The sequence below is a fragment of the Ricinus communis genome, chromosome 9 (genome assembly GCF_019578655.1).
Source record: "Ricinus communis isolate WT05 ecotype wild-type chromosome 9, ASM1957865v1, whole genome shotgun sequence".
Taxonomy (NCBI): Eukaryota; Viridiplantae; Streptophyta; class Magnoliopsida; order Malpighiales; family Euphorbiaceae; genus Ricinus; species Ricinus communis.
The window spans coordinates 10,260,984-10,274,455 of NC_063264.1; the positions used below are offsets into that span (position 1 = coordinate 10,260,984).

At 32.2% G+C, this 13,472-nt stretch overlaps 1 protein-coding gene across 1 annotated transcript; it reads right to left on the reverse strand.

The window, feature by feature from the left end:
* Positions 1–1,306: 1,306 nt before the first annotated feature.
* Positions 1,307–12,710, reverse strand: LOC8260305 (B3 domain-containing transcription factor VAL3). Its single transcript, XM_015726519.3, has 4 exons — positions 12,221–12,710; positions 2,438–2,519; positions 2,187–2,282; positions 1,307–1,578 (listed from the first exon to the last, which is right to left on the reverse strand). Exons 1-4 carry the CDS (start codon positions 12,484–12,486, stop codon positions 1,498–1,500), a joined length of 525 nt encoding a protein of 174 aa, XP_015582005.1. The 5' UTR covers positions 12,487–12,710; the 3' UTR covers positions 1,307–1,497.
* Positions 12,711–13,472: the final 762 nt, after the last annotated feature.

Below are 13,472 nucleotides of genomic sequence, written 5' to 3' on the forward strand. Positions count from 1 at the left end.
GCCTTTTTACAGCAAAAGAAAAGAAAAAAAATCTTAAACTTTTCTCTCAAATCCCTAAATCATAAACTAAGATTAAAATCCTAACTTTTACAGAGAAAAAGACTAGAAAAGCCAATTCTTTATTGACTGTAGAGTCCACTCGCTTGAAAACTAGGGTTTGTGGTCCCCCATGTTGTTGAACCTGGTTCAGTGGATTTAGTAAAACTGAAGTTACAACCGGTTGATCGATTCGAAGCTATTGGACCCCATTGAAGCATTAAGGACAACATCTACATAGGTACCATTATAATGTTGTTACATAGCATATTCATTAGTTATAGTTGTTGCATTTTAGGGTTTCAACTTTATAGTTAAAATATCCCATTATAATAAATTAAACAATTGTTAAACTTAAAAATTAATGAACGTGTATGTAGTGTCTAACAAATATTGTCAATAACTTACAGTATGGATGTGTTTAGCATATAAGTGCACCATGGTGGGGTATTTTTTGAAACTAACTAGGGTACATAATATATTGGGGGGATTGGATTTTATGAGAACTGTGACTCTGACAAGTTTGGATTTTTTTTACATAGAGGGCATTGTAAAGGACTTAGGGTACTCTAAAGTTTTGAAAACAGCTTACATGAAACTTGAAGGTAGTGGTTTTTATTTTTTTGAAGAGGATAAAGGATGCATGGAAATGTTGAACTTCATTAAGGATGGGTTAGTTTCAGTATATTGTGAAGGGGAGGCTAAAGTGGAGCTGATTGATGAAAATCAAGAAGTGATGGATAAAGATGCTCAAGTAAATGATAATGCAGAAGAGACTGGTAATTTTAAAGTTGGTGATGTTGAAATTTCTGTAGTTGCTGGTGGTCAAACAAATGATATAGCTGGACAACAAGACATTTTAAGTGATAGCGAAGATAATGACTATAAGCTTGTAAAAGTAAGTGAGACAGATGATAGTGTGGAAGATTCTGATTTTAGCTTAGAAGAAGAGGAGCATCTCGAAGCTAGGAGAAATCTTAGATGGGCTAGGGTACATGAAGTTGAGTTTTTTGATGATGATAATGAAGCAATAGTTGGCTGGAGGAGGGTCATTTTAGCAAGAGAAAGAAAAAAGGCAAAAGTAAAGGCTGCTCAATTAAATAAGAAAAACAAAGAGGCAAAGGCTAATGAGATTAACAATAAAAAAGACGTAAATTAATTTGTTAAAATGATTAAATTAATAAAACCTAAATTTGCAAATATGCATTTGCCATACATATATATATTCTGATATATTATTATATCCTAATAAGCATCATTATTATCTGTCTATTAAACTAAAGCAATTCAATGCATGAATCCCATGCATATATTATTGGAATACATCTCTGAAATAGAAAGCTTGAAGTTGCAACAGCTCAGTTGAAGATAGAGCTGCCAAACAATGTCTTGATTATTCAAGGCGGTTATTATATATGTATGTATATATCAGAATTAACTGATTATATGTATACTGCAACTTCAAAGGAACATTCGGAAAGGAACCATCTTCTTTGCTGTTGTTTCCCCTGACATCATAAGCTTCGGGCGCTGGTTACTTCCCTGTAATATTTGAAATTGAACAAACTTCAAAGTTCAAACATCATTAATTGAGTAGTAGACACAATTGAAGCATTCATTTCAATTAACTAGTCTAATTCTCAAATTATGATCCTTAAGAAATGGCAATTTATCATTATTACAAAGACTATATAGAAATGGAGCTCCTAAAATTGAAGGTTTACTGAATCAGTGATTCGACAGCGGTCCTCTTTATAACTGTAAGATTTCAAGAGCATTAAAATCAATGGTTTCACAAAAACACATTTGAAGATAACTATTTATCAAATAAAGAAAAAATCGAGACGTCTCTCATTCATTAAAATCAATGATTTCACAAAACTCTTTTCATATGGATTTCAAAGACTCTCACATTATAGTTTTTTAAGTGAATGACATATTTTATAAGAACAATTTTTATATATTTCTTTTTAAATCAAACAATGAATTAAAAAAAAAAATTTCATAAAATCTGTAAAATTCTGTGTTATAAACGCCCAAAACCTTATCTGAGTTTTGTGAATTGAAAAGGGGAAAAAACATGAATGGCCTGAGTATTTGAGAATGGTAAAAGGAGAAAACAGAAGAGATCCAAGAGAGGAGAAGATTACCCCAGTGGCGCTGGTTAAGCATTTGAGGCATCGAATGCCTCCAACATCCAACATAATATATGCATGTGCTGACATAACACAACCACAATGGACAGCCTACAATTCAATAAAATAAATAAATAAAATTAATTTTTGAGAAAAGAAAAATCAAGCATTAGTCTGCTACACTATAAGATATTACTAATGAACAGCCACAAAAAGAGAGCAGTCCATTAATGAGCAAAGAAGATGAATGGAATTCTTTAGCTCACACTTCCACAAGTAACACAGAACCGCCATCCATCAGAATCCCAGTGAAATATTCGGCAAAAGCTGCCATCCTCATAAGCAGAGCTACAGAAATTGCAAAAGAATTAATGCTACAGTGGAGAACACATAAATAAATAAATATAATATGATGCCAGTAAATTTTATAGAATATTAGTATTACCTATAAGAGATCTTTTTTCCTAAAAATAATGAAGCTTTTAAAAGGACAAGATTAATTAGTAATAGAAATTCATAAATAAATAAATAATTATTTAAAAAAAGAAATTCATAGGAATTTTACAGTATGGAGATGTGTGTGTGTAAAACTGTATATAGAATTAGATAATTAATTAGCATGTATATGACAAAAAGAAAACAAAAATTTAGTGACACATAAAAAGAATGGAATATTATACTACAAAAGAAGCAATTAGGATCGTTCCTCTCTATTTAAATAATTTGATTTTTCTTTTATTAATTTGATTTTGCCTCTTAAAGAGGATGCACTCCTTATTTGAAAAAAAGAAAAGGAGTTGAAAGATTCTTGAAAATGATTTAAGAAATTATGAACCCATATACTTAAAAAAATCACAAACGAAATCATCAATATATACATATAAGAAAATCTAATGTCATAAAGAAAAGGGCAGAAAAAGAATAACTTTAGACTAAAAAGATGCAAAACAAACAAGAAAACGCATAGAAAACAAATTAATATTAAAGAAAAATAAAAAATAATTGGAGCTGATAATTTATAAATATAATAAATAAATAAAAAATCAAGAGAAAGATCTTCCACATTTTCATAGATACTTTAAGTGGTAAGAATGCTTGTATCTTTAAAAATGAAAGGTTTTAAGTTCGAGTCATTTCCTCCATACTAAGTAAATTTTTGCCTTTACGACAAATATAAAAAATATTTAACCCCTAGACCTCCCATTAATAAAAGAGAAATCATGTAATTAAGAATTATTGTTAGGTTAATCTCAACCAACTCATGCTACACTTAAGTCAAGACTAGAACAATCAAAGCTAGACCTATAAGGAAATACGTATAGATATCTAAGTCTGGCTTTCTTATCAAGTGCAGTTGGATAAGGAAGGACATCAAATGAGCATATGTATAAGTCTACTGATTACTATGTTCCAAGCCATCACGTTTATAACGGAGAGATGTTAGGGTTGAAGTTTATGGAACTCCCTCCTTTCACAGTAGCAATAGCAAAATGTGCAAGTTCTTTTTCTATGGAGGCACATATAGTCAATCTAGGTTAATTTACTAGTTTTATTTATGCTTAGGTTAAGCTCTATATGGTTATTACATCTCCTAAAAAGATAGTTTCACTAATAGAAAGTAAAAGGTATATTAGCGACAGAAACAATAACGGTAGAGGGCTTAGCTAACGAGATAGTCAGAAAAGAGAAGGATAGGGCACAATGATCCAAATGGTCACTTAACTACACACTTAGTTTTCATTTTAGTCATCATTCAACTTTAATTGTGTTTTAATGTAATCGCTTCTCAAATGAAAGATCAACATGTGGTAAAAAAACTAATAAAAAAAGAGTAATTAAGAGAGAGAAATGTTAACTATAATTTCCTATTTATTGATGAAGTAACTAAATTATTATCTCAAAGACTAGCATTCCTATCTATGATGGCTCAAAACTAAGGAAAAGGCAAACATAATTAAAAGAAAATATCAAAATACAACTAAAGGAAATGAATTAAAGACACTAAGTATTAATTTGTAAGCGTTGAAATATAAATCCATTTAAAGAAATATCCTCTTTAAAGAAAGACAAATAGTCAAACAATCTCTTAGGCACTATGTAAATCTAACCAATAGTAGTAAGAAAAATTATGTTTCTGATGGATTTACCAAACCTTATAAGAATCTATAAAAAGAAAAGAAGTTATTCAAAATACCACAAACACACTATTAAAATGGCGAGCAAATTCTATAAATTAATTGATAAAACTAGAAAACACAAGAGTGGCCATGTGTTGTAAAAGAGAGAATAATAAGGATGTTTGTCCAAGAAAAACCAATATTACCAAATGAAGAATGCTACAATCGTGCCTTATTAACTCCAATTATTATTATATGTATATTCCATATTAACCTATTCTTGATATCAATTTTCATTTTTGTTGGCCTTTGCCTCCATATATAGAAAATAATGGATGTGGCTAACCTATATAAAAATGATCTTCCTTGAAGAATGATAGAGATTAAACAATTTCTAATATATCGCTTTCCATCCAATAACATCAAAGAAAATCTTACTTTTATAGATATATGGATTTTTAAAATTTTGTAAGAATTCGCAAAAAAGGGCATTATGAAAACCAAGATGTACATCATTAACAAGGCTAATACGTATAAATTTATTGATAAAACAAGAAACTGAAAGAGTGCTCAACCTTGAAAAGAAAAAGAAAACCTAAATGTTAGCTTTAGTGAGGTTAATGTGATTATAATTTTTAGTTGTTTACATTTTCATATTGGCCTAAGCTAATCTAATATATTATATATAATATTTAATACGAAATGAAAGTTTCCTTTATATCAAGTCTTTCGAGTAATATATCTAGAAATCTCTGTTGATTTTTTTACTGACATTGTTTTACACATAACACATTCTAAAATAACCTTACTCAGACATCTTTTCTGTAATATCCCGAATTTTTTTATATATTTAATAATGAGTTTTTATTTAAGTTAATTTTAGCTTTATTTTTATTCGGTTTAATTAGAATGATTTAAATACAAATTTTGAATGTTCATGTTAGATAAACAAATGAGTTATTTTCCATATCCAATTAGTTTGATTTTTAAGGAGTTAATTAAATAAATTATTTGAGGAATAATTTATATTTTTATTTAGTTATTCAAATTTTCTCCAAATGCATATTTATATAAATAAAATTATATATTGAAAAATTATGATAGAAATTGTAAGGAATGTTTTTATAAAAGAATTTTGAGAAAATTGGTATTATAATTGATTAGTAGTATTAAATTTTAAGTTGGAAATTGATTATTTAATTTAATTGTGTGTTAGGACTAAATTGGAAATTTATTTTGGAATAAGGATTGAAAGTATAATTTTATTTTTATGAGAGTTTAATGGAAATTTGTGAGTTTGGTATTTTTGTAAATAAATATGTCGGTCAGGGGTATTTGTGTATTTTCAGTAATTCAAATTTGGCCCAAATTAAATAGTTAAGGGCTTAATTGAAAGGCTAAAAAGAAGTTTAGGGATTAAATTGGAATTCTGCAGGATGAAATTGTAAGTAATTAAGAAAGTTGAGGGACCAAATTGTAATAAGGAAAAGTTCAGGGGTCAAATGTCAATATAGAAGAAAGGAAGAGGAGAGAATTGTCGGGGAGAGAGTGAGGCGCGTCGGAAGAGAGAGAAATGAGGACGCTGCAGGCATCGGTGGCGGCCGGCCAAGCGGCGGTTGGCAGCAGTGGCTCGGCGGGAGCGGTAGAAGAGCGCGAAGGCGAATTCAGGCGTGTTTCGGCCGTTGTTGGCCGAGTTGGGTGGCGATCGGCTCTCTCGGCGAGGGCTCTCTTTTAGCGTGATGGCGACGCCTGGGGTGGCCGGAGTTGCAAGATCCGGCAAAGTGAAACTTAGAGTGGCAGCCGCGTTTTTTTGGGCTTTTCCGGCGAGCTCCGGCGGAGGATGGATGATCGGAGGATGTATCCCGACTCTCCTCATCTCAAGCTTCGCATTGACACTGGTTTTGTGGCGATCGGGTTTCATTTGCAAATCGATGGTCGAGATCGTCCACAAATCTCTCCGGATGATCGGGTGTCAGATCGGAAAATCGGAAGAGGTGATCATTATCAGCGCGTCGTTGTGAGTCCGATGGTGTGTTCGGATCGTCGATCGGACTCCGGCGGCCGGAGGCGAGTCGACCGAGCGATCGAGCGTCTCGGTAATTATCTTTGGCCCGTTAATTTTGGAATTCTTGGTTTAATTGTGTCTATTGGATTATATTGAGTATTTGATGATATTGTGAGTCAAAAATAATTGTCCTCGGTTACGCCTTGTGTTTTTGTCTTTGTGTGGCGAGTCGGAAATAGTGAAGTTTGGGGACCCGACTCCCGTTGTTTAAATTGTTAGATATTTAGAGTGTTTTTCTGGTAGGTCCTGGACCCGTTTTTACGGGGGGTAATGTTCGTGTTGTAGGGGAGGTTCTGCCGAATTTTCGGTAGTTCCTGAGTCGAGATTCTTAGACAGTCAGTCCTATGAGTCTAGACCTAGGGTCTATTGTAATTGTTCCATCGTTTTGATAAATTGTTTTCCGTGACTAAATGATCTGTCTGTTCGGCTCGCTCCAACCGAGGCACCGGAGCAGAGCTAGGAGGTCGCCCAATTCTGTGAGTTAAAGTCATTTAATCATTGCACTATTGCTAAGTCTGATTTTAATATGATATTTTGGAAGTTTATGCATAATATGGTTATTAGTATCACAACATAAATAATTTTACTTGATTATTAATTATTGAAAATAATATAAATATTATTATTAGTAACGTTATAATAATACAGATATTATTATTCTGTTGACACGAATTGCACGTTGCCTTATCCTAAATTTTAATCTTTATTTCGATATGTGTTGAATGATTTCATTAGACAATGATATTTATTAAATGTGGTGATTGCGATTTGGGAAATGTGGCTTATAGAACATGCCGCCTGATGGGTTACATCAAGACCGCGTGCGCACCGGTAATAATCATGGACATGTAATAAGATATTTATGGATTTGCCCTGGTCGAGCATGGCTCTCTGGGCTGATTTGTGTAAATTGCCGGAGGTAAGGTCCCTGGTCGAGCATTGCTCTCGGGGCACCGGCTTATTTGGATACTTAAGTGACCAGACTGGAGGTAAGGTCCCTGGTCGAGCATTGCTCTCGGGGCACCGGCTTATTTGGATACTTAAGTGACCAGACTGGAGGTAAGGTCCCTGGTCGAGCATTGCTCTCGGGGCGCCAGTCTTATTGGATTAAGAGAGCCGAATGGCTACTAGATTTCGTATTTGGATACTTAAGTGACCAGACTGGAAGTAAGGTCCCTGGTCGAGCTTTACTCTCGGGGCGCCAGTCTTATTGGATTAAGAGAGCCGAATGGCTACTAGATTTCTTATTTGGATACTTAAGTGACCAGACTGGAAGTAAGGTCCCTGGTCGAGCTTTACTCTCGGAGCGCCAGTCTTATTAGATTAAGAGAGCCAAAATGACTGTTAGAATTTGGGGTTAGGGTTCTACTGAGCCACTCGTCCCGTAAAAGTAAAAATATATTTTTATTTATTCATTTATTTATTTATTAGGGTATGATTATAGTATGATTGGTATTTATGTGCATGGTTTGATATACTGATTTGAATAATCTATGTTTTCTGAGAAGAATGCAATAGTCCCCAGATTATTTGATTTTAACTCACTCTAGAGCGATCTCATTTTCTTATTTTGATTCGTATTTAATCCTCTCGCGACTCTTATTCAAGTAACCCGACTCCTTCATCATCGGGTGATGTATTTGATTTGGTATGTAAATTGGTAAATCTTAGATTCTCCGCAGTAGTAATAGTAGATGTATCAGTTGTAAATTTTCTGAGTTTCAGGTCTCGCCTAGTTTTTCTGCATCAAGTATTTATGTAGAATGTAGCCTTTAAGATAAATTGTGGCTTTAATAATATTAATTTGAGATGAGATTTGTTTAAATCAGTGAGTGTCAGGCTTACTACGGGTTTCGGTGGCCTTAAGCCTACCCATTCCCTAGTGCCGGTCACGGGCCCACGGGTGGGGTCGTGACATTTTCCCTTGGCTATGAACCTCCTCTGAGTTTTTATTTACTCAACTCTTCTATTCTCTCATCCGAAGCGAAGAAGAAAGAACTTGTTAACTCGAAATCAAATTTTGAAAGATTTCATTGTAACTAATATAGTAATAAAAATAGTACAAAGATTCTAAACTATATTTAGATTATAAGTTTAGATTAGAATTCACTCTAATGTTTAGAAACTGATTAATTGGTATAGAAAACATGTATTGAATGCCCTGCTTAAGAAATAGACCTAAGTCCTAATAGCCTTGTTGAATGTTGATTCAATATAGATTCGACATCTTAGAACTAGGCCCATTTTGAAGCAACTTTATGTTAATGGGACTAATCGACAGAATGTACAAGGGCGTAAAGAATGCACTAATTACAATATAATATAAATGTAATTCACTAATCATTCCGGATGCTCTCTGAATCTGAAAGAAGAAACAAGAGGTTATTTTTGTTCTTCGGAAACCCACACTTATATCACCATTAATATGCTTTAGCCCACTATTAGCCAAAGCACTTGGGTGCTAGGTCCAACATGAGTAGAATCACTTAGCTATGATTTGGGAATTATGGCAGACGTAAGACAGTGTGAATAAGGTCTTTTTACAGTATGAGTACGGTATTAAAATATAAAACCGACAGCGTCCCTTGGCCTGGTCACCTATTATAACACACGATCCATGGAAGTTGTAGATTTTTCTACAGTCTATCCCAGAAAGAAATATATATTCTCCACCTTCTTGTTGTCTTGTTGAGGGACAATAAATTTGAATTCCTAGCCTACTGTTCTGATACTAAGAATTGAAGATCTGGACCAATATTACTTTAGAAAGGAACAAAGCCCGCTTCCTTCTATTGCCTTATATAACGAAGGAGAGCCTTTGATGGACTTGGCCTGAGGGTGGTGGAAAATAAAGCATCATGGAAATACATGCCACTAAGCCAAAGAAAGATGATTAAGAGTTGGTTAAGATGAACATGAAATACTTTTTAAAAAAATCTCCTCCAAATTACTGGACTGGTATGGCTATCGAAATCGTGAGCATCAGCATGTAGATTCCAGATCCGAGTGATAGTATCTAGTCCTTTAGTAATTATTTTTGAGAAATGACCCAGTCTAGCCCATTCCTCGAAAGAAGTTCTGACGGGATCCGTATGCTAAAACTTTTACTTCTGGTCTAACAAATGAATAGTCATTAAACTTCATTTATGCAAATTATCGTCTATAATTCTAGTTTTAAATTTTTGGAGTCATCACAAGCAATATTATAAACTAAATAAGAAAAAGGAACCTATGTTGATTGATTAGTAAATTTAAGAAGAATATATAGATCTTTTTGATCGAGTGGTTTTAGATCCACCGGTTACTTCGTCTTAATTTTTTGTGAAGATTAATAAGAAGTGTTAGGTACAAATTTATAGTACCAAATAGGCTTGAAGAGTATTCCGATCATGCTTATGTGCTTTACCCATGATGATAATACTATTTTTGAGAACATGTTCACTGAAAGGAAATGAACTTTAGTTTCTCAAAACCTATCCAAAAAGAAAATCTAACTCGTCACAAACACCTTCCATTCGTTTTATGCCTTTATTGAATCAGTTGATACATGATAACAAAATTTCTATATTATCTTATTTACAATTCTAAGATCAAGAAAATGAAATAGAATTATCAAAATCAATGATGAATACGTGAGATCTTCAACTTATATTTTAAGATAGTGATCGTTTCAGCTCTTTCTTATTTAGTAAAATGAAGGTGAATGAAGGAAAGAGAGTGTTCGACTAGAACAATTACAAACAAAAGCAATAAGGTAATAATTGCTTATCTTTATTTGCCTTAAATATTTAAGGCAAAAACATTTGGATAAGAATGATTTTCATATAATAAAAAAGAGGTGGTTTCTATCTTTTATTTTCTCGACTGGATCGAAGCACTTTTTTCTGAAACTTGCAATTACTCCTCTTTACATATATGAAAGACAGATATTACTGAATTTGGAACTCAAAGAACTCCAAAATGGTAACTTCAACTCCAGGTAGGCGAAAGCACCTTTATGGTTTAGGACGAAAAATACATCTTTAACATCCTTAAAGATTTATGTAAATGTCGACTATCGTTTATGTATAGTCCATACTAAAATAATCTATCACCCATTGTATCTCCTTTGTGTTCTTAACAACAGTTTGCATCTTCATCGGTAAATCACATAATTCTTGTAGTGGTAGCATATGCTTCCATAGTTGCCTTGTTATCCCTTAAAGAGTGCTAACAAAGACCTATCACTTGATAAAGTGATAACATCTTATATTCCGCCATTTGAAGATAAGACTTACCTAGTCTATATACTATAATAAATAAGTGAGTGACACATAGTCCACATATTCTATGTTTGAACTCTGAACAATTAGCATATAATCGATTATTTAATACTAATGAGTGTGTATTACTCATCCATTAATTTAGTATATATAGAAAGAGATATATATCCCAAAATGAAATATTTTCCAACCTTTAAGTTCTTCTCAAATCATAGTTGTAGGTTAATGCAAAAGTACCATAACTCCCTTTGTTTTAGGCTTTAATACCCTAATTGAAGAAAATGAACGTCAAATCACAATTACTAGAGTTCAACAAAAGGAAGAGCATGATTATCCTTTTTCTAAAAACAAGATAAATCGATCATCTGCATAACTGAAGAATTTGAAGAACTCGAATTATTAAAATGGTGGGTTTGGTGTTGACTACTTCTGTCTATAATGAACATTATTTTGTTTCTTTACCTATATACACCCTATTATAATCATGAAGATATATCTAACAATATTGCACCCATTAGACCTATTGAAAGGTTTGGTTCGACAAGCTTTAACTAATATCAGTTAGACTTTATTTAAAAAAAAATTATTTATTTGATTTAACTCAAATAAAAATATGATTTTGATAAAAATAAATGTTATAATATGAGATCCATGTATTTTGATTATATAAAGTATATTTTATATATTAGACTATTAATATGTTAAAAAAATTAAAAAATTTGAAAAGTTCAAATTATTTTGGGTGATCTCGGTTGGATTGGCAAGTATATGTACTACGAAAAAGTCTATTAAACATATACCCACATTTATAATATATTTATTCTAAGGCAACTATAGTTTAATTTCCCTCGGCCGATATGTTCTTTAACAATAAAATCAAATACTCTACCTCAAGTACATGTAGCAATGGGTTACCTAATTCAACATTAAAGTTGTCATGGTCCTTATATTATTTTTTTCAAATTAAGAACTCCAAAATGAAAGATTACTGAATTCTCAAGTTAAGGATGATATTTTCTAGTTATTTTCTTTAGTTTTTTAAGGGGCATCAGTGAGATTCAAATGATTGAAATTGATTCGTTTATATTATTTAAAATAATTTAGTTTTATTAATTATAAGTGTAATTCAGTTTATATTCGAGTCATTTTCTGAACTGTAGAAAGTTTATATAAATTTATATAATGAGACTAACATAATAAACAGATTACTCATATTTAATTTAATTATTAAGGGGCTCATCAAAAATTTCGTTATACACATATATATATACTTTGAACACCCAAAGAAGCATTTAGTAGATGAACCCAACAAAATCCAAAGTAAATTTGTAGATCGAAAATCAAAATAGTAGGCAGACTATAAAAACACATGCATGATAACTCTTAAATTTTTTTCTTTTTCAGAGAAAAGAAACAGACCACAGCACAAATCAATCAACATGCATGCATCGATTAGTGAAAAAGAATTACAGACAAGCCAGTAGCTAGAGAATCAAAGGTACCATTGTTCATCTATGAAAGCAAAATGATGTAAATAGCATCAAGTGTTATGAATATTTAATATAAAGAAATGGCGATCGAGAGAATTGCAAGAGGAACACGCACCCGCAGGTCTCACAAAGCGCAGCATAATTGCCGTTGCTAAGCTTCCAGCCAGTCCTGAATTGGGCACAGAGGGACCTGCAGTAGAAGCACTTTCCCCCAGGTACCGCAGGTGAAGATGTTGCTGATGAAGCGGAAGAAGCAGGAGAAGCCATTGCACTGAGAAACTCAAGCTCAAGAATGGATGCAAATGTGTGTGTGTGAGTCTGTGTTGTTTGTGTTTGTGTAAGAAGTGCATACGTTTTCAGGTATAGAGATTTTGGAGTCATTGCTCATAACTATGGCAGTAGCCAAGTGTTTGCTAAGAGACAGCCAAGAGGATACGCAATGAAAAAATTCAACTGTCTATTTGGCTCATGCCATTTTCATAGAGCCCCACTGTTTATATATTATTTGGAGATAGTCCTTGGATCAGAAAACAGGATGCAATTTGCACTCAAAGACAATCTAACGGTACATACATATCTTATTAACTTGAAGAAGATGTTCAGTTCGAGTTTATATGCTTGAGTTTGGATAATATTTAAAGAAAAAAATTAAAAAAATCTAACCAAATAAAATAAAAAGCCTTCTTAGAATTTTTATTATTAAGTCCAGAAGGCCTAATAGGTGTAAAATTTTAGGATTTGTGAACTATTTTTAGGGTTTTAAACTTGGCAAGTTTGAAGAGGTGGTTTTGGATATGACAGAGAATATTTATGAGGATAGATAGGCTAATTAGTGAGCTGTTATATGATTTGTCATGGATAAGGGCAGGAGTTCAGTTTTGTAGTTTTGCTTTTTCTAATAATAAATAATAGTTTTGCCTCCTAATTAAAACCACAACTAAAGCATCACTCTTTTCTTTTTCTTTTTTTACTTTACTCTCTATGAATGAAAGAAGGTAATAAAATTCAGTCTTAATTTTAACCTTGTTTGATTGTTAAAATTTCGTAAATTAAAATTGATAATACTCTAATTAAGAGTGTAACAAATTTTAACTCATAATAAAAAATAAAAAATTAATTAATAATCTTTTTGGGCCTAATGGTCAAGAAAAGGGTAAAGTTAAAAAATTATTCTCTAATCTAGCGCTTTTATATTTGGGAGATAAAGATATTTTTTTATCTCAAAAAAGTATCACATGTATATAACTACATTCGTCATCAAATTATAATTTTATTAATAATATGACATCTAACAATGTATTATAAAATTTATAAATAAATTAAAATTTTAATTAGAAAACCATCTAATCGGATACTAAATTATTTTT

Excerpts from the sequence above, each read along its gene's own strand:
- LOC8260305 (XM_015726519.3), bottom strand. The coding sequence starts at position 12,486 with ATGACTCCAAAATCTCTATACCTGAAAACGTATGCACTTCTTACACAA. Across the intron at positions 2,283-2,437 it reads TCTGTGTTACTTGTGGAAGT|GCTGTCCATTGTGGTTGTGT; the intron begins GTGAGCTAAAGA and ends ATTGAATTGTAG. Across the intron at positions 1,579-2,186 it reads GCTTAACCAGCGCCACTGGG|GGAAGTAACCAGCGCCCGAA; the intron begins GTAATCTTCTCC and ends CAAATATTACAG.